Raw genomic sequence first — 21,090 nt, forward strand, 5'->3', positions numbered from 1 at the left:
CCGACGCGTCCCCAGTCAGGGGAAGTGGGAGCAGCCCAGGCAGGCCCCGTGTGGCTGCGGCGCCTGCACCCTGAGTCATGTGAACGCCTGTCCCGTGGCCCTTTCCCCACAGCAGAGTCCCGGGGACACAGGCTGATGGCTGCGAGAGGCAGCGAGGCTGCAGCCTGACTCTTAGTTTACAGAGGAGGAAGTCGGCTGAGTGATAAAATGTCTAGCCAGAGGTCACACTTTTGTTGACTGAAGCATGCCTAACCTCCAGCCTCTCGACAGCTAGGCTGGTGCTCTTTCATAATTCTCCGCTTTAAAAGCAGCAAGACTGCATCTTTCCTTGCCAGCTGATCAGATAAACAGGACTTGGGTGCCTCCGATCAGAGACTAGGCGAGGACGATCTTGAATAGCTTAGATAGGATATCGACAGTTGGAGCAAGGATGTGTACAGTCAGTCTCTTGTTCTTTCATTGCTGGAAGGAGACATGCTTAATGAATAAAATCGTGGTGGAGTACTTATTCAGCCATTAAAAGTTACTATCATGTCAAGCAAGCAAAAGCAGAATAGAAAATAGTGTATGTACAGTGATTTCAGTAAGAGAAAAATGCACAGTGTATATGTGTGGACAAGGTTTGGAAGAGTGTAGGAAAAATAAAATTGGTATGCTTCCGTGTGAATAGGGAATTAACTTGCTTTGAAGTGGTTGAAATTATGGGAATTTTACAAGAATTTATTACTTTGATACTATCCATGCCCTTTAGCCACCCCCACCCCCACCCCCAGAAAACACACCTGTACTTGAACAATCTTTTACTCTCTGTGTTGAGGGAGAATGCACAGCATGGACAACAGTGGGGTCCCTCAGTAAAGGGAGTTAGGAAAAAACCTATTTCCTCATTTAGGGTTTGGTTATGTGATTTGGAGGTAGGTCTGAGAAATCAAGGGTTTGGTATACACTGAATGCGTTTAGAAAGTGGGGCAGTTCCCTGATTGGGTAAAGAAGAAACAGTCATTCATTTAGCAAGAGAAGGGTATTTTGTGAGTTGCCTAGTACCCTTGGTTTCGTCTGTGCTGAGACGGAATCGTGAGCGGCCTTGCTGCCAGCTCTTATCTTGTAGACTTAGCTGAGGTCAGTATTCTGTGAGATTGGTTATATCCAGTAAGAGAACAGAAATGGCCTGGCCATGAGCATCAAACTAGCTCGTGGTGATATTGAGGTCTAGTTGTGAACCGCAGAGAAGTTTCAGATATCTGAAGCTGCTTTTTTATTTTCTTTCTCAATACTGTACTTTTTCAAGCAAAAGTATTTTAAAGGCTGTTTTTAAAACAAGAAGAACCAGCCATCTCCACAAATTTAACAGTTCTTACCTAGAACAGTGGTTGTCAAAAGCTAGTCCCAGCTGCTGGTGTCAGTTTGTGAAGCCATTTTCGGAAGTCTTGAATGACATCAGAAAAATGAGGGCATACACTGAGACTATTAAGTCAGAATGTTAGCTTTTATTCTGATTTCATGGCATTCCAATTTGTATTGTTAAAATGTTTTATGTGTGTGGGTTTGGTTTTGTTTAGTTGTTTAGTTTAACATCTCTTAGGAGGATAAAAATTTGAACTTCCTTGTGCCGGATCCCTCTTAATTATTTTTCTGATCTGGGAGTTTCTGGGAACCACTGGCTGAGAAGTCTTCGGAACCTCACAGAAGTATAGCGACTTCATTCTCTGACAAGAGGAAGCGGTTTTACACTTTAAATTCTTTTATGTGATAAACTATAGCCACATAGGAAGAAAAGATATTTCAAAACTACTTCTGACAAATGTGAATAATGAGGACCCACTTTAAATTACAAACCACAACAAAGAATCATTAGATTCGGAATGTCTGTGGGCTTTGTTTCTTCTGGTTTTAGGGTCTTTTCAGAACCATTTTAAGGTCCTCTGAGTCATTCTTCACTATTGATTCCATTAGGAGACCTATTAAGAGATGGGGATAACAGGAGTGGAGCAGAGAAGTCTGGAGAGAGGTGGAGACAGAGTCATCAGGGTTCTTCGACCTTTTTTTTTTTTTTTCTTCGACCTTTTTACAGATTTCAAAATCTATACTAAAAACACTGGGAACTGGATAGTTGTTTTTTGGGGAGGGGGTGTTATATGTTCATTTTCATTTGTTTCACTGGGTAGGTTTAAATGAGACATGACAAGATAAAATTTCCACTTTAGAAAGATCACTTTGGATTGGAAGGCACCGGGCAGATGTGAGGGTACTAGTTGAGGGGAGAAAATGGGGTGCCTTACAGGATGGGGGTGCCAGTTTAGAGGAAGAGAAGTGGATGGTTCTAGAGATCATTAGGAGGTAGAAGGATCCGAGCGAAGGATGGATCACATCTGGATGTGGATGAGGGACAAGCAGCTTTCGGAGGTGGCATCACTACCAGGAAACTCGGGGACGGAAACAGTTTTGGGTGGAAGAAGAAATATCATTTTCATTCTGGTGATGTGACTTTCTGATGGCACTGAGGTATCGAGCAGGCCTTTGCGACTGGAGCTCGGGAGAGAGAATTGGATGTCATAGGCGTATTACTGGAAGCCATTGGAACACATGGACAATGAGCAGATAGAGGATATATAGAGAGAGGAAGAGACGGCCAGGCACATGCCAGGTCGAGAAGAATGGACAGTTAGAGCAGCAGCCAGAGGGGAGCGTGAGTGTTGCGGAAGCTGAGAGAGAGGGACAGGTTGCCTATGTCGAATGCCATTGAGATGGCATGTGTTTGTTGTGCTTGGCAACTGGAGGCCATTGGTCACGTTGGCCAGTGCGGTGTTGGGAGCAGATAACAGATTACAGTGGGCTAAACAGTGATCAAAAGGAAAGGAATCGGAGTGGAGGAGATGACTGTTCTCAGTCATAAATCTGAACAGATTCCTAAAATGTGTGAGAAAGAAACATAATGGCTCAATAATTAATTGCAGAATTGATCTTATTCTTATGCAGCAGCTTCTCATCTGACTGTTAACATGGTTGACACGAGCTACTGAGTCAGGTTTTAGCAGTGATTTGCACGAAGTGCCCAGAAGTCACGGAATCCCCATCTGGCCTGAGCAGTGTCCCTGTGAGTGCACCTGCCTTTCCCCGGGTACTGCAAAGGGCGGAGACAGGTGTGATCTGCTCACTGAGTCAGCAGATACTGCGTGCCGACTGTGCCCGATGGTTCCAGGTGCTGGGAGCAGGTCAGGGCACAAGATAAAAGGTCCCTGCGCTCATGAAGGGTTTATTCATATTTCTTTTACCTAAATAGCTCTAGCTGAGTAGGGTGCCATCCGTGAAAAATCAGAGAACAAAGGAAAAACTTGACATGCTCATCAGAATTTGTTACATGTGCAAGGAACATGTCTTTTCTTATTCAGTCGGTGTGTAGCTGCTCTGTTATACACAGAGAACATTTTAAGAAAAATCTTACTTAGGAAATAGTTGTCCTAACAATGTGGGGAGGGGTTTGGGAGAAGGGGGAGGTGGAAGAGGGGACAGAGGGAAATAAATTATGGTGGAAGGCGGCTTGACTTGGGGTGGCGAACATTCACTTCGGTGTACAGATGATGTGTTGTGGAATTGTGCACCTGAAACCTGTATAATTTTGTTAACCAGTGTCACCCCAATAAATTCAATAAAAAGGAAAAATAAATACATTAAAAAAAATAAAAATATTAAGAGTATTACCATTTAGCTCATACCTTAACAAATATGATTACATCTTTTTTAAAAAGAAAACTGTTGTTGAATTAAAGAATTGAATTAAAATTGCCTTGCTAGAATTGTTGAATGTCTTTTCTGATGGTCTGAACACTGATGTGAGCCACATAATTTCTTTAAATTACCTTTCATTGCCTTTTATTTAAGTATGTGAATAAGACAGCAACATGAGGCCTTTATGAACTTTTTTTTGTACAGCCTTCTCATTGAGGTTCTCACTAATTCTCAAGACTCCAGTATTTTAAGGAGCTGGACAAGTTATGTCAGTTCTTTTAGGTGTGGAGTATTCAAGTCGCTAATGGAGAAAATTTCTCTGTATATACTATGTTCCTAAATGTAGTATCTCCGGTAGCTTTGTAATTAGTTTTTCTTAATGAGTGGGGAGGACATAAAGACTAATTAATTTCAAAGCGGGTACAAGTTTCTATCAAATAGCCAGAATAATTAGAGCCTTCACTGACCCAGAAAGCATTTACAAAATGTTTTAGAGAGGTTTCTCTCTTCCTCTGGCCTCAGGAAGCAACAATGAGAAAGGGCCTGGGAAAGAGAGTGATTGAGATTCTAAGTTGGCTGTGTTTCCCCCTGTGACAGAGCAGCACAGTATACCAAGCGGACTACATAGTATTCCTAACCCATTCCCTGTAATCTTTACCTCTCATCTATTTAAACTTGTACTCACCTAATAAGTTTATCTACTCTTAAATCCATATGTAGTTAAATTTGGAGACACTAAAAATACTTTAAATAACAAATGAGCTCATTGTAATTCTATTTAAGTCTATACATAGATTTTGAAGGCATCTTTCCTTGTGGAAGTCTCCCTTTTGGGTGAGGATGGAGCTGCCCCCACCTGACCCCCCAAATATAATCTGTTTAAAATGACTTTTTTACCTTTTACTCTTACAGCCAGATTCTGTTCAGGTTTCAAAGTCTGTATTACAATTTCATGTTTACCTATTGCCATTGGAATTATCATGGTGAAATATCAACCTCAACCTCAGACTCCTACATGGGTGATGGCGAGTTACTCTCCTATCTCTGGGCAGGTTAATGTCTCTCCTGAGACTCGACAGGGCACTTTTCACTTCCCTCACATTTGTCTCATAAGAGATAAACCTTGTAGCTTGATTTTTATAGATTTTTTTTAATAGATTTTGTAGATTGGCTTTGAAACCCACATCTCACAAATACAATTATTAGAGAGAGGTGAACATCATTACATTTCGTTTACTTGCTGAGTGATTCCAGTGATCATTAAAACCCCAAAGGAAGTGCAGATTGCTCCCTATCAGGAATTAAACTGCGGCACTGGCTTTATTGTTATCTCCATGAGAAGCTGTGTGGAGCAGGGAAAACTGGCCCTGGGACTTTAGACACTAGTTGTATGGCCAGCAGTCGAGGCGGTGGCGGCCATGCACGTGCAGGTTCACATTAGATTCTGACAGACGGTAAAGAAACAGTGGAGCCAAAAAACGGTGCGCCATTCCTTTATTAGGGTATCACATCGGCCGATGAGCGAACACACAGGGAAAACACTTTCCTCTCACTCAGGGCTCCCAAAGCCCTGACGCATTCTCCGGCTCCACAACCAGGAGAATCTTCTCTGGTTCCTCCTAGAATCAAAGGCCCCACCAGTCTCAGCGGAGCTCCCAAAGCCCCTCAGCTCTGGTTCCCTATCTACACACCTTCTCCTCTCTGCCATCATGGCTTCTTGGCTTAGTCATCAGCACTGCATTCTTTTTTTTTTTTAATAAATTTTTATTAACGTTAATGGATGACATTAATAAATCAGGGTACATATATTCAAAGAAAACATGTCTAGGTTATCTTGTCATTAAATTATGTTGCATACCCCTCGCCCATAGTCAGATTGTCCTCCGTCACCCTCTATCTAGTTCTCTGTGCCCCTCCCCCTCCCCCTAACTGTCTCCCTCCCTCCCTCCTATGTTCTCCCTCCCCCCACCCCTGGTAACCACCACACTCTTGTCCATGTCTCTTAGTCTCGTTTTTATGTTCCACCAATGTATGGAATCATGTAGTTCTTGTTTTTTTCTGATTTACTTATTTTACTCCGTATAATGTTATCAAGATCCCACCATTTTGCTGTAAATGATCTGATGTCATCATTTCTTATGGCTGAGTAGTATTCCATAGTGTATATGTGCCACATCTTCTTTATCCAGTCTTCTATTGAAGGGCTTTTTGGTTGTTTCCATGTCTTGACCACTGTGAACAGCAGCACTGCATTCTTTCTGCTCTCTCCTTCTCTTTTAAAAACTTTCTGGCTCGAAAACCTCTCCGCCAGCAAACATTAGCAAGACAATAGGCCTTACCAAGCAGGAAGGTAATTTGCAATTTCACAGACCACATATTCCTGCCTGGCGCTGCCCAGCGCCATTTTTTTTGTTTGTTTGTTTTTGTTTTTGTTTTATTTTTCTGAAGCTGGAAACGGGAAGAGACAGTCAGACAGACTCCGGCATGCGCCCGGCTGGGATCCACCCGGCACGCCCACCAGGGGCTACGCTCTGCCCACCAGGGGGCGATGCTCTGCCGTGACCGGAGCCATTCTAGCGCCTGGGGCAGAGGCCAAGAAGGAGCCATCCCCAGTGCCCGGGCCATCTTTGCTCCAATGAAGCCTTGGCTGCGGGAGGGGAAGAGAGAGACAGAGAGGAAGGAGGGGGGGGTGGAGAAGCAAATGGGCACTTCTCCTATGTGCCCTGGCCGGGAATCGAACCCGGGTCCCCCGCACGCCAGGCCGACGCTCTACTGCTGAGCCAACCGGCCAGGGCCCCTAGCGCCATTTTGTAACAATAAAAGTGAGCAAACTCAAAAATCATACTTGACAAACTCATTTGCTCAACACTAGTACAGTCACCAGCTTTGTAACCTTCTAATCACTAATGGCTGGGCCTTGCATCCAGAACGTGGCACATCACTTGTGTCAATCAAACTCAAAAAAGTCTAAAGGTTTTAGGTAGAAATACATGATAAAGAATTATTCGCCTGACCAGGTGGTGGCGCAGTGGATAGAGCGTCGGACTGGGATGCGGAAGGACCCAGGTTCGAGACCCCGAGGTCGCCAGCTTGAGCGCGGGCTCATCTGGCTTGAGCAAAGAGCTCACCAGCTTGGACCCAAGGTCGCTGGCTCCAGCAGGGGGTTACTCGGTCTGCTGAAGGCCCACGGTCAAGGCACATGTGAGAAAGCAATCAATGAACAACTAAGAAGTCGCAACGCGCACAACGAGAAACTGATGATTGATGCTTCTCATCTCTCTCCGTTCCTGTCTGTCTGTCCCTGTCTATCTCTGCCTCTGTAAAAAAAAAAAAAAAAAAAAAAAAAAGAATTATTCATAGGTTTTGGGGTTTGCAAACTGTAACCATTAGGCAGGACCCAGTGTGTGTTCCAATGACGACAGAGAAGCTGAGAGTTGTTACCATGGAAAGTGTGTACATTCTCGAAAAGGTGCAGTCCCGCCTTCTTAGCCTTTGGACTGGTGGGAGATGGTCATGCTCGAAATGACCCGTGGTCTGAACACATGACCCTGTTTTCCTTAGCCATTCAGGGGGTGATCGGAGGGTTTTCTGAAGTGGTACGAGTAGACATCCTTGACCCCTTTACCTTTTTCTCCGTCTTTTTCTTCCATTCTACATATTTTTCCTCTGCTTAGTAACTGTTGATAGCATACTTGTAACTGTAAGATTTGTAAATACTGGTGTATTGCTCGGAATACTATGATTACACTTCTTTTTCTGTAATTCTAAAGCCAAAATTCCAAAGGCACTAAAAGGATATATTCTGCACCAAACATTCTTTAATACCACAGTTCAGTTTGCTTCATATCTACATCGTGCCTTTCGTATAGAGACTGCTTCCGTTGGAGTTTCTAAGAGCTTTCTCTTCTTTTTCCCCAGCAACAACAGGGTGCACACCTAGGCCATCATCTCTGTGTCCTGCATTTTTCCTGCTTCTGACTTACTCTCTCATGTGTCTTTCATCCATTCTTCTTGAAACCTACTCAATTCCTGTTCTAGTTGGAACCATTGTTTTTTTGTGGGGGGGACATACTTTTGTGTGTGTGTGTGTGTGTGTCTGTGTGTGTGAGCATGCGAGTGTACGTATGTGACAGAGACAGAGAGGAATAGATAGGGACGGACAAGCAGGAAGGGAGAGAGATGGGAAGTATCAATTCTTCGTTGTGGCTCCTTAGTTGTTCATTGATTGCTTTCTCATATGTGCCTTGACCAGGGGGGGTACAGCAGAGCAAGTGACCCTTTGCTCAAGTCATCGACCTTGGGCTTCAAGCCAGCGACCTTTGGGCTCAAGCAGGCAACCACGGTGTCATGTCTGTGATCCCACACTCAAGCCAGCGATCGGGCGCTCAAGCTGGTGAGCCTGTGCTCAAGCCAGCGACCTCAGGTTTTCGAACTTGAGTCCTCTGCGTCCCAGTCCGACGCTCTATCCGCTGTGCCACTGCTGGGTCAGGCCCATACTTTTCTAATACTAGAGTTTCTGGTTGTTTTTCTTTTGTTCTTATGGTCAGTTATTTTGGAGAGTAAGAGTAGTAAGTGAGGAGGTAAGGAGAGTTGGGGGCCGTAAAGAGAAGGGAGCCCCGCCCAGCCTCTGCAGTCGGAACTGCGCATGGCACTGTGGGTGGCACGGGTACACACAGTCTCCGTCTCTCTCTCCAGTCGTGTTCCCCACCGCAAGGGGCTCTCCTCCGTGGAGTCAGAGCAGCTCGTCCTGCGAGACCGAGCACAGTGGGTGTGGGCGTTGGCGCCCTGGCACAGTGGCTGGCAGGCGCTAGCTGTTCTTATAAGGCCTGTGAGCTAAGGACGGTTTTTAGGTGTTTTTTTTTTCAAAGTTGGGGGGATCAAAAGAAGATTAATGTTTAGTGACAGGTAAAAATTACACGAAAGTCACGTCAGTGTCCATACACTTGGGAACACAGCCTCCCCCCCCCTATGTGCTTCCTGCCTGTGGCTCCCCAGCCCCACGGCCCGGTGCCACGCGCCTGGATTTTCACAGCTGCGCGGCCACTTCAGATGACAGTTATAGCACAGCAGCTCTTTAAGTGCCACCTGTATCCATATGCCAGTTTTTTTATCTTAAAAAAGAAAAATTACCAGCTGCCACCTGATAGCTCGGTTGGTTGGAGCATTGTTCTGGAGCGCAGAGGGGGCTGGTTCGATTCCCCGGTCGGGGCACAGACAGGAGCGGCTGGATATTCCTGTCTTTCTCGCTCTCTCTGCCTCTCTCTCAAAAAAAAAAGAAAGAAAGAAAGAAAGAAAGAGAGAGAGAGAGAGAGAGAGAGAGAGAGAAAGAGAGAAAGAAAGAAAGAAAGAAAGAAAGAAAGAAAGAAAGAAAGAAAGAAAGAAAGAAGGAAAGAAAGAAAGAAAGAAAATTAGGAGAGCAAACCTATCATCAAAATGAGAAAAGAAGTGAAAATGTCTCTTGGGGCAAAGTGGAGTATGGCTTATCTTGTTACAAACTAGGTGGCAAAGCCTTGTGTGTGTTATGCAGTGACACTAGAAGTGTGATAAAAGAATACAATATATGTGACATTAGAAGGTGAAGCAGTCTTCACAATATTCCCAACTCTTAGGGGTAAAAATGATCAGGAACGTAAGAACATTTAAAGCAGCATCTCATCACAGCAGAATTTATGTATAAATTTTAAAAAGTAAAATGAGGCTGCAACCAAAGTAAGTCTCCACTAGCTCATTGGTTAGCAGAGCAAGGAAAGCCATTTACCAGTGGTGACTTAAGTCACATTTGGTTGCGGCAGTATGCGAAATGTGTCCCAAGAAAATCTGTCACACTGTCAGCCCCCAGATAAGAACAGTTGCTCAAGCCTTTGACAACATCATCAATATCAATTGAAGAACTAGGTGAATGACTCCCAGCTGTTTTTCTTTAGCTCTTGAATGACTGACACTGATCAGTTACAGATACTTATTATAGCATCAATGCCAACCTTGAGACTACAGAATTAGTCTCTGTGAATAGTCCATATGAAACAACTACAGGCAAGGTTACTTTCATAGAAATTGAGAAGTTAGTCATGCAGTATGACCTGAACTGGAATTCTCCTGTGATGTGTGACAACTGACAGTGATAAAAATATGTGTGGAGAAGGAAAAAGGCCTAGTTGGACGAATGAACACATCTTGTGAAAATGGTCTTTAAAGGTTGTGGTTATTAATTACATTATCAATTGGCAAAGACTTATGGAAAATTCGTACTGGAATCTGTCATATGTTATTGAACGAGTAATGTCATGACCTTTCTTTGCTCTCTGGCTTAACTATCATCATTTCTGTGAATTTGTGTAAGAAATAGATCCTGACTTCCCTACCACACAACAGTTAGACCGGTTAGCAGCAGTAAAGTTTCCCCGTGATTTTTAAGCTCAGGGCTGAGACTGAAAGTTTTCTAAGCAAGAAGAACCTCCTTCAACCACTATTATCAAACATTGAGTGGCTTTTGTTAAGTTGATAAGGGATTATCAAATTGATATTTAGTATCTAATATTTTTATAATTTAATAATTTAGAAATGGAATTTAAATTTTAATGATTGAATTAGCTTTTGATAATTTGATACTTGATACTGTTTCTTACTAAAAGTCAGCCTCACATTACAAGGCAAAGCAGCACTCATATGGGAAACGTACACTGTGATAGTTGTTTGAACAATGGCTGTTCGAATCACAGGTAATGTCAGGCAACATTGTATACTTCCCATACTATGAAAGGTGAAAACCAGAGGTAAGAGCTTCATTCTCACACAGATTTACTGCAGGTGTATTTTGTGAGCCTAAACTATAGATCCAGTAGTTTCCTTCCCTACTTTACCTCCCACTTATTGTGAATTTATCTTTATTTCTAAAAATTATACTGCTCACAAAAATTAGGGGATATTTTATTGCTTCATATTTGTTTTTAAATATCTGCTAATTTTTGTGAGCAGTATATTTTGCTTTTACAACATGGGGTCTCCAGAGGAAAGAATAACACACTTGTTCTCTTGAACTAGTGGTTGTAAAGGAATCATGCATCCACGTGGATTTTTTGGTTCATGCTATGTGAAGCGCAGATTCTGTTTTGCTCCTGAGCCTGAACAGCTCGTTCATTCATTGCTTCCGCTGTGGCCTTCGTGCTGGGGCCGTCCACACCTCTCAGAGCACAGAGTTTGGGAGTGAAGAGAGACACAAACATTATAATGCAATGCTAAAATATGGTGATGGGGTTGTGTGCACATGCTGTGGGAGTATGGGGAGGGGCGACTGTATTTTCATATGGAAAGTAGATGAAGACATCACCCCCCCCCAAAAAAAAGGAGTATTTATTTGAACTGGATCTTAGAAATGAAAGGCAGAAGTTCACCAGGTGGAGCATAAGCGTTCTAGGCCGAGGCAGCTGCATATGCGCAGGCGTGGAAGGACGAGAGATGGTACGATGTGGTTGCCCCCGTGGCAATGCATAGCCGGGGGCGTGGCTGGATAGTAAGTTATGACCAGGTTATGAAGGGCCTTGGACAGTGTGCCCTGAAAATCTGGTTTGGGATGCAGATCTCTATTGCAATAGAGTTGGCTCATAAATTCAGGTAACATCACAGCCCATCAAGTAATTCAGTGATAAGTCAGCCTGTTTGACACTCTTTCCATTGACTTACACTTGCCCTTGCCTCCGTATATTTGCAGTGTCACAGCCAGATTACCAGCCTAGACTCATGCAGATTGAACTGAGACAGAAAATGCACTTGTGCTTGAGATTTTAGAAGATTTTGTAGGAGGATAAACTTTTAAGAGTGACCTAAAAGGGCAAATCACGTTCGCTTTTGTCTCCACCAGCTCTAGCTGTTCTGCAAACTGCTTATTCAGTGTGTTAGTTTCTGAAACTTGACATTTTCTTTGTTTCTTAGTGGACAGAAGACTGCAGAAAATCAACTTACCCCCCATCTGGACCAACGTGAGTAAATATCAGATGATCAAAAGTCACATTTCCCTATGTACTGATCTTGTAAGAATAATAGCAGTGGATAAAAATTTAAATCATGTCCTCTTTCCTGGAAAAGACAAAACATTTTCCCCCTCAGGTTTATGTATTATGCATTTGACTAAGACCCTGGACATATAGAAAATAGCCCATAATTAAAATATCCATTTTTAGTCTATCAAAGTCATTGGGGGGAAAAAAAGATTTATATTCTCCACTAAATTCTTCTATCTAGTGCTGGGCATCTTACTCCTGAGAAATGCAAAGCTGACCTGGGATTTTTGAGTATAAAACACCAGTTTATATTGGAACAAAAAAGTGTAGGTTCTTATGTGTAAACAGTCAAGAAATAACCCCTGGCGTGATCATCAAAGCTATCACGGGAAAGACAGGATTGGAAAAGGTAAGGGCAGGGCCAGTATTGTGCTTTAAGGTAATTCACGTTAATATTTTTTAGTGTTGGTATATGACAGCCTTTTCAGACCCTTTGTGACTACATGGGTCTGTGAGGAGGCTTAGCAGCTCACCAGCCAGAGGGTGCCAGGCTGGGGGAGAGAAGGGGAAGGTCTAGGCCCGGTCGGTCATCTCGTTCGCCCTGTTCTTCCCACTGGGTGCAGGTAGCCTGCTGGGGACAGAGTGCAGCTCGAGCCAGTAAAATCAAGAGGCCTTTTTTTTTTTTTTTTTTTTTTTTTTACAGAGACAGAGAGAGAGAGTCAGATAAGGACAGACAGACAGGAACAGAGAGAGATGAGAAGCATCAGTCATTAGTTTTTCGTTGCGACACCTTAGTTGTTCATTGATTGCTTTCTCATATGTACCTTGACTGTGGGCCTTCAGCAGACCGAGTGACCCCTTGCTCGAGTCAGCGACCTTGGGTCCAAGCTGGTGAGCTTTGCTCAAACCAGATGAGCCTGCACTTAAGCTGGCGACCTCGGGGTTTTGAACCTGGGTCCTCTGCATCCCAGTCCGACGCTCTATCCACCGCACCATCGCCTAGTCAGGCTCAAGAGGCCTTTTTTGGTTTTCGTAGCACACGGGTTATATCTTTTGCACTTGCCTAAATTATGTATCCTAACTAACCTCTGTTCCAAATGAAACAATGAAACTGTAGTAAACGAAATTCTTTTGATTTCCTCAACCTTTCTGTAGAAAGAGGCAAATATTTGGGCAGGAAGTAACTCGGAAGTCCTCAGTTTCTGTTGTTCTAAAGCCAGTGCCTGGTCCAGCCCTCGCTGAGGGCTTGCTCTGTCTGGGGCCTCCTCTCTGCCATCCCTGACAGCACTAGCATCTTCCAGGCCTTATTAATGGGTGTGTCACTCGGCTGGCCTCGCTGCCCAAGTCATCGATCATTTAATGAGTACGTTTCACATCCAGAGCTTTGATTCTGCTCCCTTTGCTGCACACCTGTGTGTGTCCATGAACTGATTGCCCAGCAAACCTTCCCTGCTTTTAATGAGTTCCAGATTGCCGAGTGTGTGAGTGTGTGTACGTGTGCACGCGCACATATACAGATGAGCACCGTTTTCTTTATTTCTACATCTCCGTGATGGAAATCGATTTCCCGGGTGCTTCTGCTGGATTCCGCCCTGCCCCACCTGCCTGCCCCGCTCTGACCCTGCTCTTCTCTGAACTGTAACTGGGTCTGTGACCCGGAAGAGAAGTACCTTTCCCCTCACAGCCTCAGGTCACCACTTCAGTCAGTAGATTCCAGAGAGATGAGTGGGCAGCTGTGAGGAGGAAAGAAAACCCCTGTTTATCCGGCCTGACCAGCCCCTTCCTGCTGGTGGTCAGGGGACAGCAGGCCACAGCACCCCGAGTCCTTCCAAACCCCTCAGCACCCCGAGTCCTTCCGAACCCCTCAGCACCCCGAGTCCTTCCGAATCCCTCAGCACCCCGAGTCCTTCCGAACCCCTCAGCACCCCGAGTCCTTCCAAACCCCTCAGCACCCCGAGTCCTTCCGAGCCCCTCAGCACCCCGAGTCCTTCCGAGCCCCTCAGCACCCCGAGTCCTTCCGAACCCCTCAGCACCCCGAGTCCTTCCGAACCCCTCAGTACCCTGAGTCCTTCTGAATCCCTCAGCACCCAGAGTCCTTCTGAATCCCTCAGCACCCCAAGTCCTTCCGAACCCCTCAGTGCTGCTCCTCTTGTGTGTGCCAAAGCACCCCGAATCTTTCCGAACCCCTCAACGCTGCCTCTCTGGTGTGCCAGAGCACCCCGAGTCCTTCCGAGCCCCTCAGCGCCCCGAGTCCTTCCGAGCCCCTCAGCGCCCCGAGTCCTTCCGAACCCCTCAGCGCCCCGAGTCCTTCCGAGCCCCTCAGCCCCCGAGTCCTTCCGAACCCCTCAGCGCCCCGAGTCCTTCCGAGCCCCTCAGCGCCCCGAGTCCTTCCGAACCCCTCAGCGCCCCGAGTCCTTCCGAACCCCTCAGCGCCCCGAGTCCTTTTGAACCCCTCAGCGCCCCGAGTCCTTCCGAGCCCCTCAGCGCCCCGAGTCCTTCCGAGCCCCTCAGCGCCCCGAGTCCTTCCGAACCCCTCAGCGCCCCGAGTCCTTCCGAGCCCCTCAGCGCCCCGAGTCCTTCCGAGCCCCTCAGCGCCCCGAGTCCTTCCGAGCCCCTCAGCACCCCGAGTCCTTCCGAGCCCCTCAGCGCCCCGAGTCCTTCCGAGCCCCTCAGCGCCCCGAGTCCTTCCGAGCCCCTCAGCGCCCCGAGTCCTTCCGAGCCCCTCAGCGCCCCGAGTCCTTCCGAGCCCCTCAGCGCCCCGAGTCCTTCCGAGCCCCTCAGCACCCCGAGTCCTTCTGAGCCCCTCAGCACCCCGAGTCCTTCCGAACCCCTCAGCACCCCGAGTCCTTCCGAGCCCCTCAGCACTGCTCATCTGGTGTGTGTTATATCCGCGTGGGCTCGTTTACAAACCACGTGGGCACCAGGAGGGATCAGCCAATGCTTAACATTGATTATACTGACCTAAACACAGCAGATGCTAAGTCACCAAAACTATTTCACATTTATTGTTTGTAGCGGAGGAAAATATTCTAGAGTCATCACTACTGATCAAATAGTGACGCTGCTGAGTATTCTCTGCATGTTTCATGTAATCCTCACTGCCCTCAGAAGGCAGAAACTTGGTATTTCTCTGGGGGAAATTGAAGTGGGGCCGTTCAATGCTGAGATATTGTAGGAAAATGTTTATGGGAAGTAAAATAGGGGATTATGGCTAAACTCTACTTATTAAGCTAGTGTTGTTAGTCAGATTGAACTGTTCTTTCACAGAACGCTGATTAAGGGAGGTTTTATTGTAGAGTGGTCTCCGGGGTCTTCCTATTCCCATTAATTTAGTCCGCTGCTGGGGCGAGTTTATTTCCTGTGTGCTTTCCCTTGGGAACCCAGAGTCTGTCTAAGGCTCTAGGCTGGAAGGAGTCAGGAGCTGAGGGCAGATACAGGGACACGGTTGGGACTGGGTTGGGTCAGTGAGGGAGTCGGTGTGAGCTGACTGGAGTCCGCAGGTGAACACACACCGCATGACAGTGTCACCGGTGTGCACAGCTCCGGGGGGCCACCATGTTAACAACTGCTGCTAGACACTGATATACTGGTGTGTGCCCTCAGGGGGGCGGGGCTTGGGGCACCTGCCTGTAATAGGGTGAAAGGAATCATTTTATTGAAATATATGAAATTATGGCCAGTCAGAAATGTATTTAATTTGTCTTTATATAAAGCTTTTTTTTTTTTCTAGGAATTAAGTTTTATAGTAGTGAATACAGGTATCAGCCACTAAGGAAATGGGATTTTGAAAATGCGTTCCAAAGAACAAAATTTATTCATTGTGATTTGGTTTAAATGTATGTTTTTTAGAATCAGGTATGCTTTCCTTTTCTAATCTGAATCCCAACAGCAGCTGCTGCTGGTCAGTAGTCTCATAAAGCCTTGTGCGTGTGCCCAGGCCCCAAGCTCAGCAGCAGAGTATAAACGGGATCACAAGTCATGACTTTTAGGAACTGACCCATCTCTGCTGTAGATAAAAGACTGGATCACATTTAATTTTGCAGCCTAGTAACATTGTTGTTTAGAGGGTGCCTTGTGCTTTTCTGGTGCGGAGCAGTAATGGGGCAAGTGACGGCTATTTGTAGACAGTTTTTTTGTTTGTTTTTTGTTTTTTTTTCTGTATTTTTCTGAAGCTGGAAACGGGGAGAGACAGTCAGACAGACTCCCGCATGCGCCCGACCGGGATCCACCCAGCACGCCCACCAGGGGAGACGCTCTGCTCACCAGGGGGCGATGCTCTGCCCCTCTGGGGCGTCGCTCTGCTGCGACCAGAGCCACTCTAGCGCCTGGGGCAGAGGCCAAGGAGCCATCCCCAGCGCCTGGGCCATCTTTGCTCCAATGGAGCCTTGGCTGCGGGAGGGGAAGAGAGAGACAGAGAGGAAGGAGTGGGGGTGGAGAAGCAAATGGGCGCTTCTCCTATGTGCCCTGGCCGGGAATCGAACCCGGGTCCCCCGCACGCCAGGCCGACGCTCTACCGCTGAGCTAACCGGCCAGGGCCGACAGTTTTAAGCTGATAAAATTAATGAATGACACACCCTTAGAGGCTATTTCAGTTTGGTAACAAGTGCCAGGAGATGATGAGATAATGTTTCCATAGCAACAGAGAATAGTTGCTGAGTTCATCTACCAGAAAGATTCACGGTCCAGGTCCATTGAGAGGGGAGGGAAGGGCATGGACGTGGCTGTGTCCTCAGCAGAAGCTGCTGTGTGAAATTAATGGGCAGGGAGTTGGGAATGGGTGTGACCCCACAGTGCTTGGGCTTGGATTGACTATGAAGGAATGAGAAGAGAGAGGGCAGTAGAAAGAAGAAGGGGGCTGAGCGAATAGCAAAGGTTCTTGAAGCCCGATCTAATACCTGTTGCCACTCCGGGGCAACTTAAAAGGTGACCTTCCCGGAGCTAGCAATGATTTGACAATGGTGTTAGATTGTCTAAAAAGACATTCTGACTGGGAACCAGTTAGAGACGTTCCCAAGCTTGGACTAAACCTTTGCAGAGATTTGGGAGGAAGGGGCAGATGTCTTTTAGTAACGATATTCAGGTTACAGTACCTCTGGTACTGTAAGAACCAAGGTACTGGGCTCCAGAGGTACTGTATTCTCTATCATATCGCCCGGTCACAGTCACGTTCCAGAGTGTATAGCTCTGTTGTAGGATTTCTGAAGCTACTTGTGATTATATATAACATAGGACAGAAGCACCGGAAAATGAACTTTTGCAAATTTTTGTTTGGGACCAAACCTCTGTGTTGCTATTAACACATCCATATAAATAAACTATCTAACCCCCATCAAAAACTGCTTTTAATGTTTCAAGATGACACCTCTCATTACAGCTATCGGGGTCCCGTCCCGTGGTACACCATAAATCTCGATCTGCCGCCCTACAAGAGATGGCACGAACTGATCACTGACAAGGCACCTTCGGTAGGCTGCGATTCTTAAGTCCTCTGCTCCTGACCTTACTGAATATAGTTGCACTTATAAACGAACGCTTCATGAAATCACACGCCACGTATTTTAAGAAGGAGCTTTGGATACTCTTGTGCTGTTGACAGTCCATGATAGCAGAGGAAACGAAGGCATGCCTCTGCAGCTTCTTGCTTTGACTAGCTTTGTCTTTGAGTTTTTTTCTCTGTGTCATTTACCTTCATCTGAGAACTTAATCATATGCCATGTTAAAGGTGTATTTATACATTAAGTGGAAATATCACCCTATTTTATTTATCGACATGAATAAATCAGAAAGTCTATACATATCTGTTTTCATATACCAATAGTAATCTTAAATGTCAATGCTTATGTTTCTTATTAATTAATTAATTATTTTTCAGCTAAAGATTATCGTGAATTCCCTGAAGGCTATGGTAAATGCATTTGTTCCAAGTGGAAAAATTATGCAGATAGTGGATCAAAAGTTGGTAAGAAATATTATCTTCTGCAATAAATTTCAGTCATATACACACACACGCAGAGTTCTGAAAAGGCTCTGGTATTTATTTAAAGGCATAATTGTACAATCTCTTCTAAGGAGCTTGGACATGTTTGCTTTTATTCTAGAACACTGTCAGAACCTCAAGGTACTGAAAATTCTGGTGTTTAGTATCGTTAGAGTCACAGCACATTAAAAGCATGGCAAATTTTGGCAGTTAACTGCTCTTCAATGCTTTTTGAAAGTCTTGACAATTTTACAGGGCAAAATATACATATTTTATCAGGGAGAATAGCGTCTCTTTCCCCTTACGTGTATGATTGGGTTTACAAGTTCCTTATTGACAATTTGGGTTTTTTCTTTTCAGTATTTTGGTAGCGAGGCTCTGGGGCAGATGTGTTAACCTGACGCCATCTGGGATTGGATGACATTTGGTTGTGGGGGCAGTCTGCACCCCAGGATGTGGCACAGCGTCCCTGGCCTCTGCCCGCTGGTTGTCAGTGGTACCCCATCAGTAGTAACAACTGAAAACGTCTCTAGATGTCACCAAATCTCCCCAGGGGTGAAACCACCCCTGGTTGAGAACCACTGTGCTAGAGGCCGATGCCATGGGTTTCTCGTTTCTATGACCCTTGCTCCTGCCAAGCACCAAACTTGCCACCCCTCCTTTGAGTAAGGCTCCGGCGTGTGGTCACACTCATCACAATACACATATTGGCAGCAGTGGCAGAAGAGGCCCTCACGTACCCCCCACGCGCCCCTTCTCTGCGTGTCCGCAGGTGGGCAGCACGCAAAGGGGCCCAGGCTTTGTAATCAGACAGCAGTGGGGGTTTTGTTCTTTAAACAGTGGATATTAAGGTTGCATCAGTCAAATACTAGCTGTGTGTCCTTGGATGAGTTTTTAACCTATAAGACGTTAGCTTTCTCATCAGGGAGAATTTATTGATACATATTATATATGGTGGTTGTGAGGCGTGTCATTTAATATATATATATATATAAAGCACAATGCCTGGATGTAAGAAATAGTTAATAAATGTTTAATAAGTCATTTTTGATTGGTAATTTGGAGGGGATATTCCACTTGTGCACTGCGTGTTAGGTCACATTACGTATAAATAACAAGCTGGTAAAAAATGAGACGTGTCCATTTTAAACACACTATCTTAGCCAGAGGCCGTTGTGAGCTTAGATTTTGATCTCATTGCTAGTGAATAGCTGCAGTGGAGGATGAAAGAATGATGTCCACCATCGACTTTGCTCACATGTCCCTTGTTTGGTAACGGAATGCATAAAGAATATTAGCCCAAGATCGTGTATTAACCAGGATAGACGTTTTCGTGAATGGCTAGAATACAGACTTCTGCTATGTGTGGGAAGGAAAGAGTAATGAAGGTGTGATGCTGTTGGCTGAAGGAGTTTGAATAGAGAGATAAGAATGCCTCTTGTGATGTTTCTGTGTGTGGGTCACGTAAGGTCACCTAAGCAGAATTGTGCCAGTTCCCCATCTCTCTGGCGGGTGAGACAGAAACAGTCTGAGAGTCACAGGTCTCTGGGTCATACCTGAAGACAGATGCACTGACGGGTACAAAGCAAGAGGGGTAGTGAAGGTTACAGAGATCTGTTAGAAAATGCACGATGTAAAAGTGTCTTTCAAAATAAGATCACTTATTGTGGCAGCAGTATCAGGAACAAATTATACATAAAAGAACCAAATCTGAAACCAAGCCCTTAGGTTGAATGATTGTTAATTTATTTGGTTTTCAGCCTGGTCTACTTGGCAACTTCCCTGGCCCTTATGAGGAGGAGATGAAGGGGATCGCAGATATTACTGGCATTCCTTTAGGTAAAGTTCATTTCTCAGCTTTTAAACAATTTAATAAAGAACCTAAAACTTTTTTCTATTGAGGTATAGTATACATAGAGTTCACAGACCCTATGTATACAGCTCAGTAGAATTTTAAAAATACTTACATGCATGTAATCGCAACTCAGATCACCATAGAGAAAGTTCCAGCCATCCAGAATGCTCCATCACACCTCCTCTTAGACAGGACCCCCCCCCCCAGGGGACTACTGTTCTGACTTCACCATAGATTAGTTCGCCTCTTGAACTGCTTTTCAATAGAACCAAACAGTATGAACTATTGTGTCTAGTTTCTCATACTTATTGTATGAATAAGATATTGGGTTATTTCCAGATACTGAATATTAAGAACAAACACTTTGAACATTCTTGTACATGTCTTCTGATGGGCATATACTCATTTCTCTTGGATAGATACTAGGTGATAGGGTAGCTGCACGTTTAGCCTCGTCGATTCTGCGTATCAGTTTTCCAAAGTGATTGTATCCATCGACAGGCAGTAATGTAAGAACTTTAGTTTTCTCCACTTGATAATGCTCTGTGTGATCATCTTTTTCTATTTGAGCAATTTTATTGTGTGTGTTATAGTATCCCCTTATTGTTTAATATGCATTTCTCTGATGACTAATGAGAATAAACAGTTTATTGACTTTTCCTTCTTTGTGCTTGTTAAAGTTTCATGCCCACTCTTTTTTATTGGTCTGAAGGAATTCTTTATATCTTCTGAATGAAAGTCCTTTGTTAGCTATGTGTTCCAAATACCTTCTCCCAGTCTGTAGTGTGCTTTTTTACTGTCTTATTGGTGTCTTTTGATGAACAGAAATTTTTAATTTAATTTTATTATTATTCCCCCCCCCCTTTTTTTCCTTCTGTATTTTCTGAAGTTGGAAACAGGGAGGCTGTCAGACAGACTCCCACATGCGCCCAACCGGGATCCACCCGGCATGCCCACCAGCAGGCGATGCTCTGCCCATCTGGGGCATTGCTCTGCTGCGACCAGAGCCATTCTAGCGCCTGAGGCAGAGGCCATGGAGCGGTCCACAGCGCCCAGGCCAACTTTGCTCCAATGGAGCCTCGGCTGCAGGAGGGGAAGAGAGAGGCAGAGAGGAAGGAGTGGAGGAGTGGTGGAGAAGCAGATGGGCACTTCACCTGTGTGCCCTGGCCAGGAATCGAACCCGGACTCCTGCACGCCAGGCCGACGCTCTACCACTGAGCCCATTGACCAGGGCCAGAAATTTTTAATTTTAATGAAGTCCAATACCCATAAAAAATGGATAGTACTTTTTAGGTCCGTTTAAGATATCTTTGCATACGCCAAGGTCATGAAAATATTCTTCTATTCTTTTTTCTACAAGTTTTATATTTACTTTTACATCATCTATCTTGAATTCACTTTTGTATACGGTATGAATTAAGGTCAAGTTTTAGTTTTTTCTCAGATGGAATATCCAGTTGACAAAACACCATTTCATAGGAAGACAGTCCTTCCCTCAGTAAATGTTAGTGGTGCCCTTGATATAAATCAGAGGA

At 45.1% G+C, this 21,090-nt stretch overlaps 1 protein-coding gene across 1 annotated transcript in view; it reads left to right on the forward strand.

Annotated features, from left to right (window-relative positions):
* Positions 1-21,090, forward strand: part of ASAH1 (N-acylsphingosine amidohydrolase 1) — a 33,853-nt gene that overhangs the window by 550 nt on the left and 12,213 nt on the right. The window contains exons 2-5 of the mRNA XM_066234274.1: positions 11,656-11,702; positions 17,098-17,188; positions 17,596-17,682; positions 19,461-19,539. Of these exons, the coding sequence (XP_066090371.1) occupies positions 11,656-11,702; positions 17,098-17,188; positions 17,596-17,682; positions 19,461-19,539 (304 nt within the window). The remainder of the gene's footprint in view (positions 1-11,655; positions 11,703-17,097; positions 17,189-17,595; positions 17,683-19,460; positions 19,540-21,090) is intronic.

The sequence above is a fragment of the Saccopteryx bilineata genome, chromosome 6, assembly GCF_036850765.1.
Source record: "Saccopteryx bilineata isolate mSacBil1 chromosome 6, mSacBil1_pri_phased_curated, whole genome shotgun sequence".
Lineage (NCBI taxonomy): Eukaryota > Metazoa > Chordata > Mammalia > Chiroptera > Emballonuridae > Saccopteryx > Saccopteryx bilineata.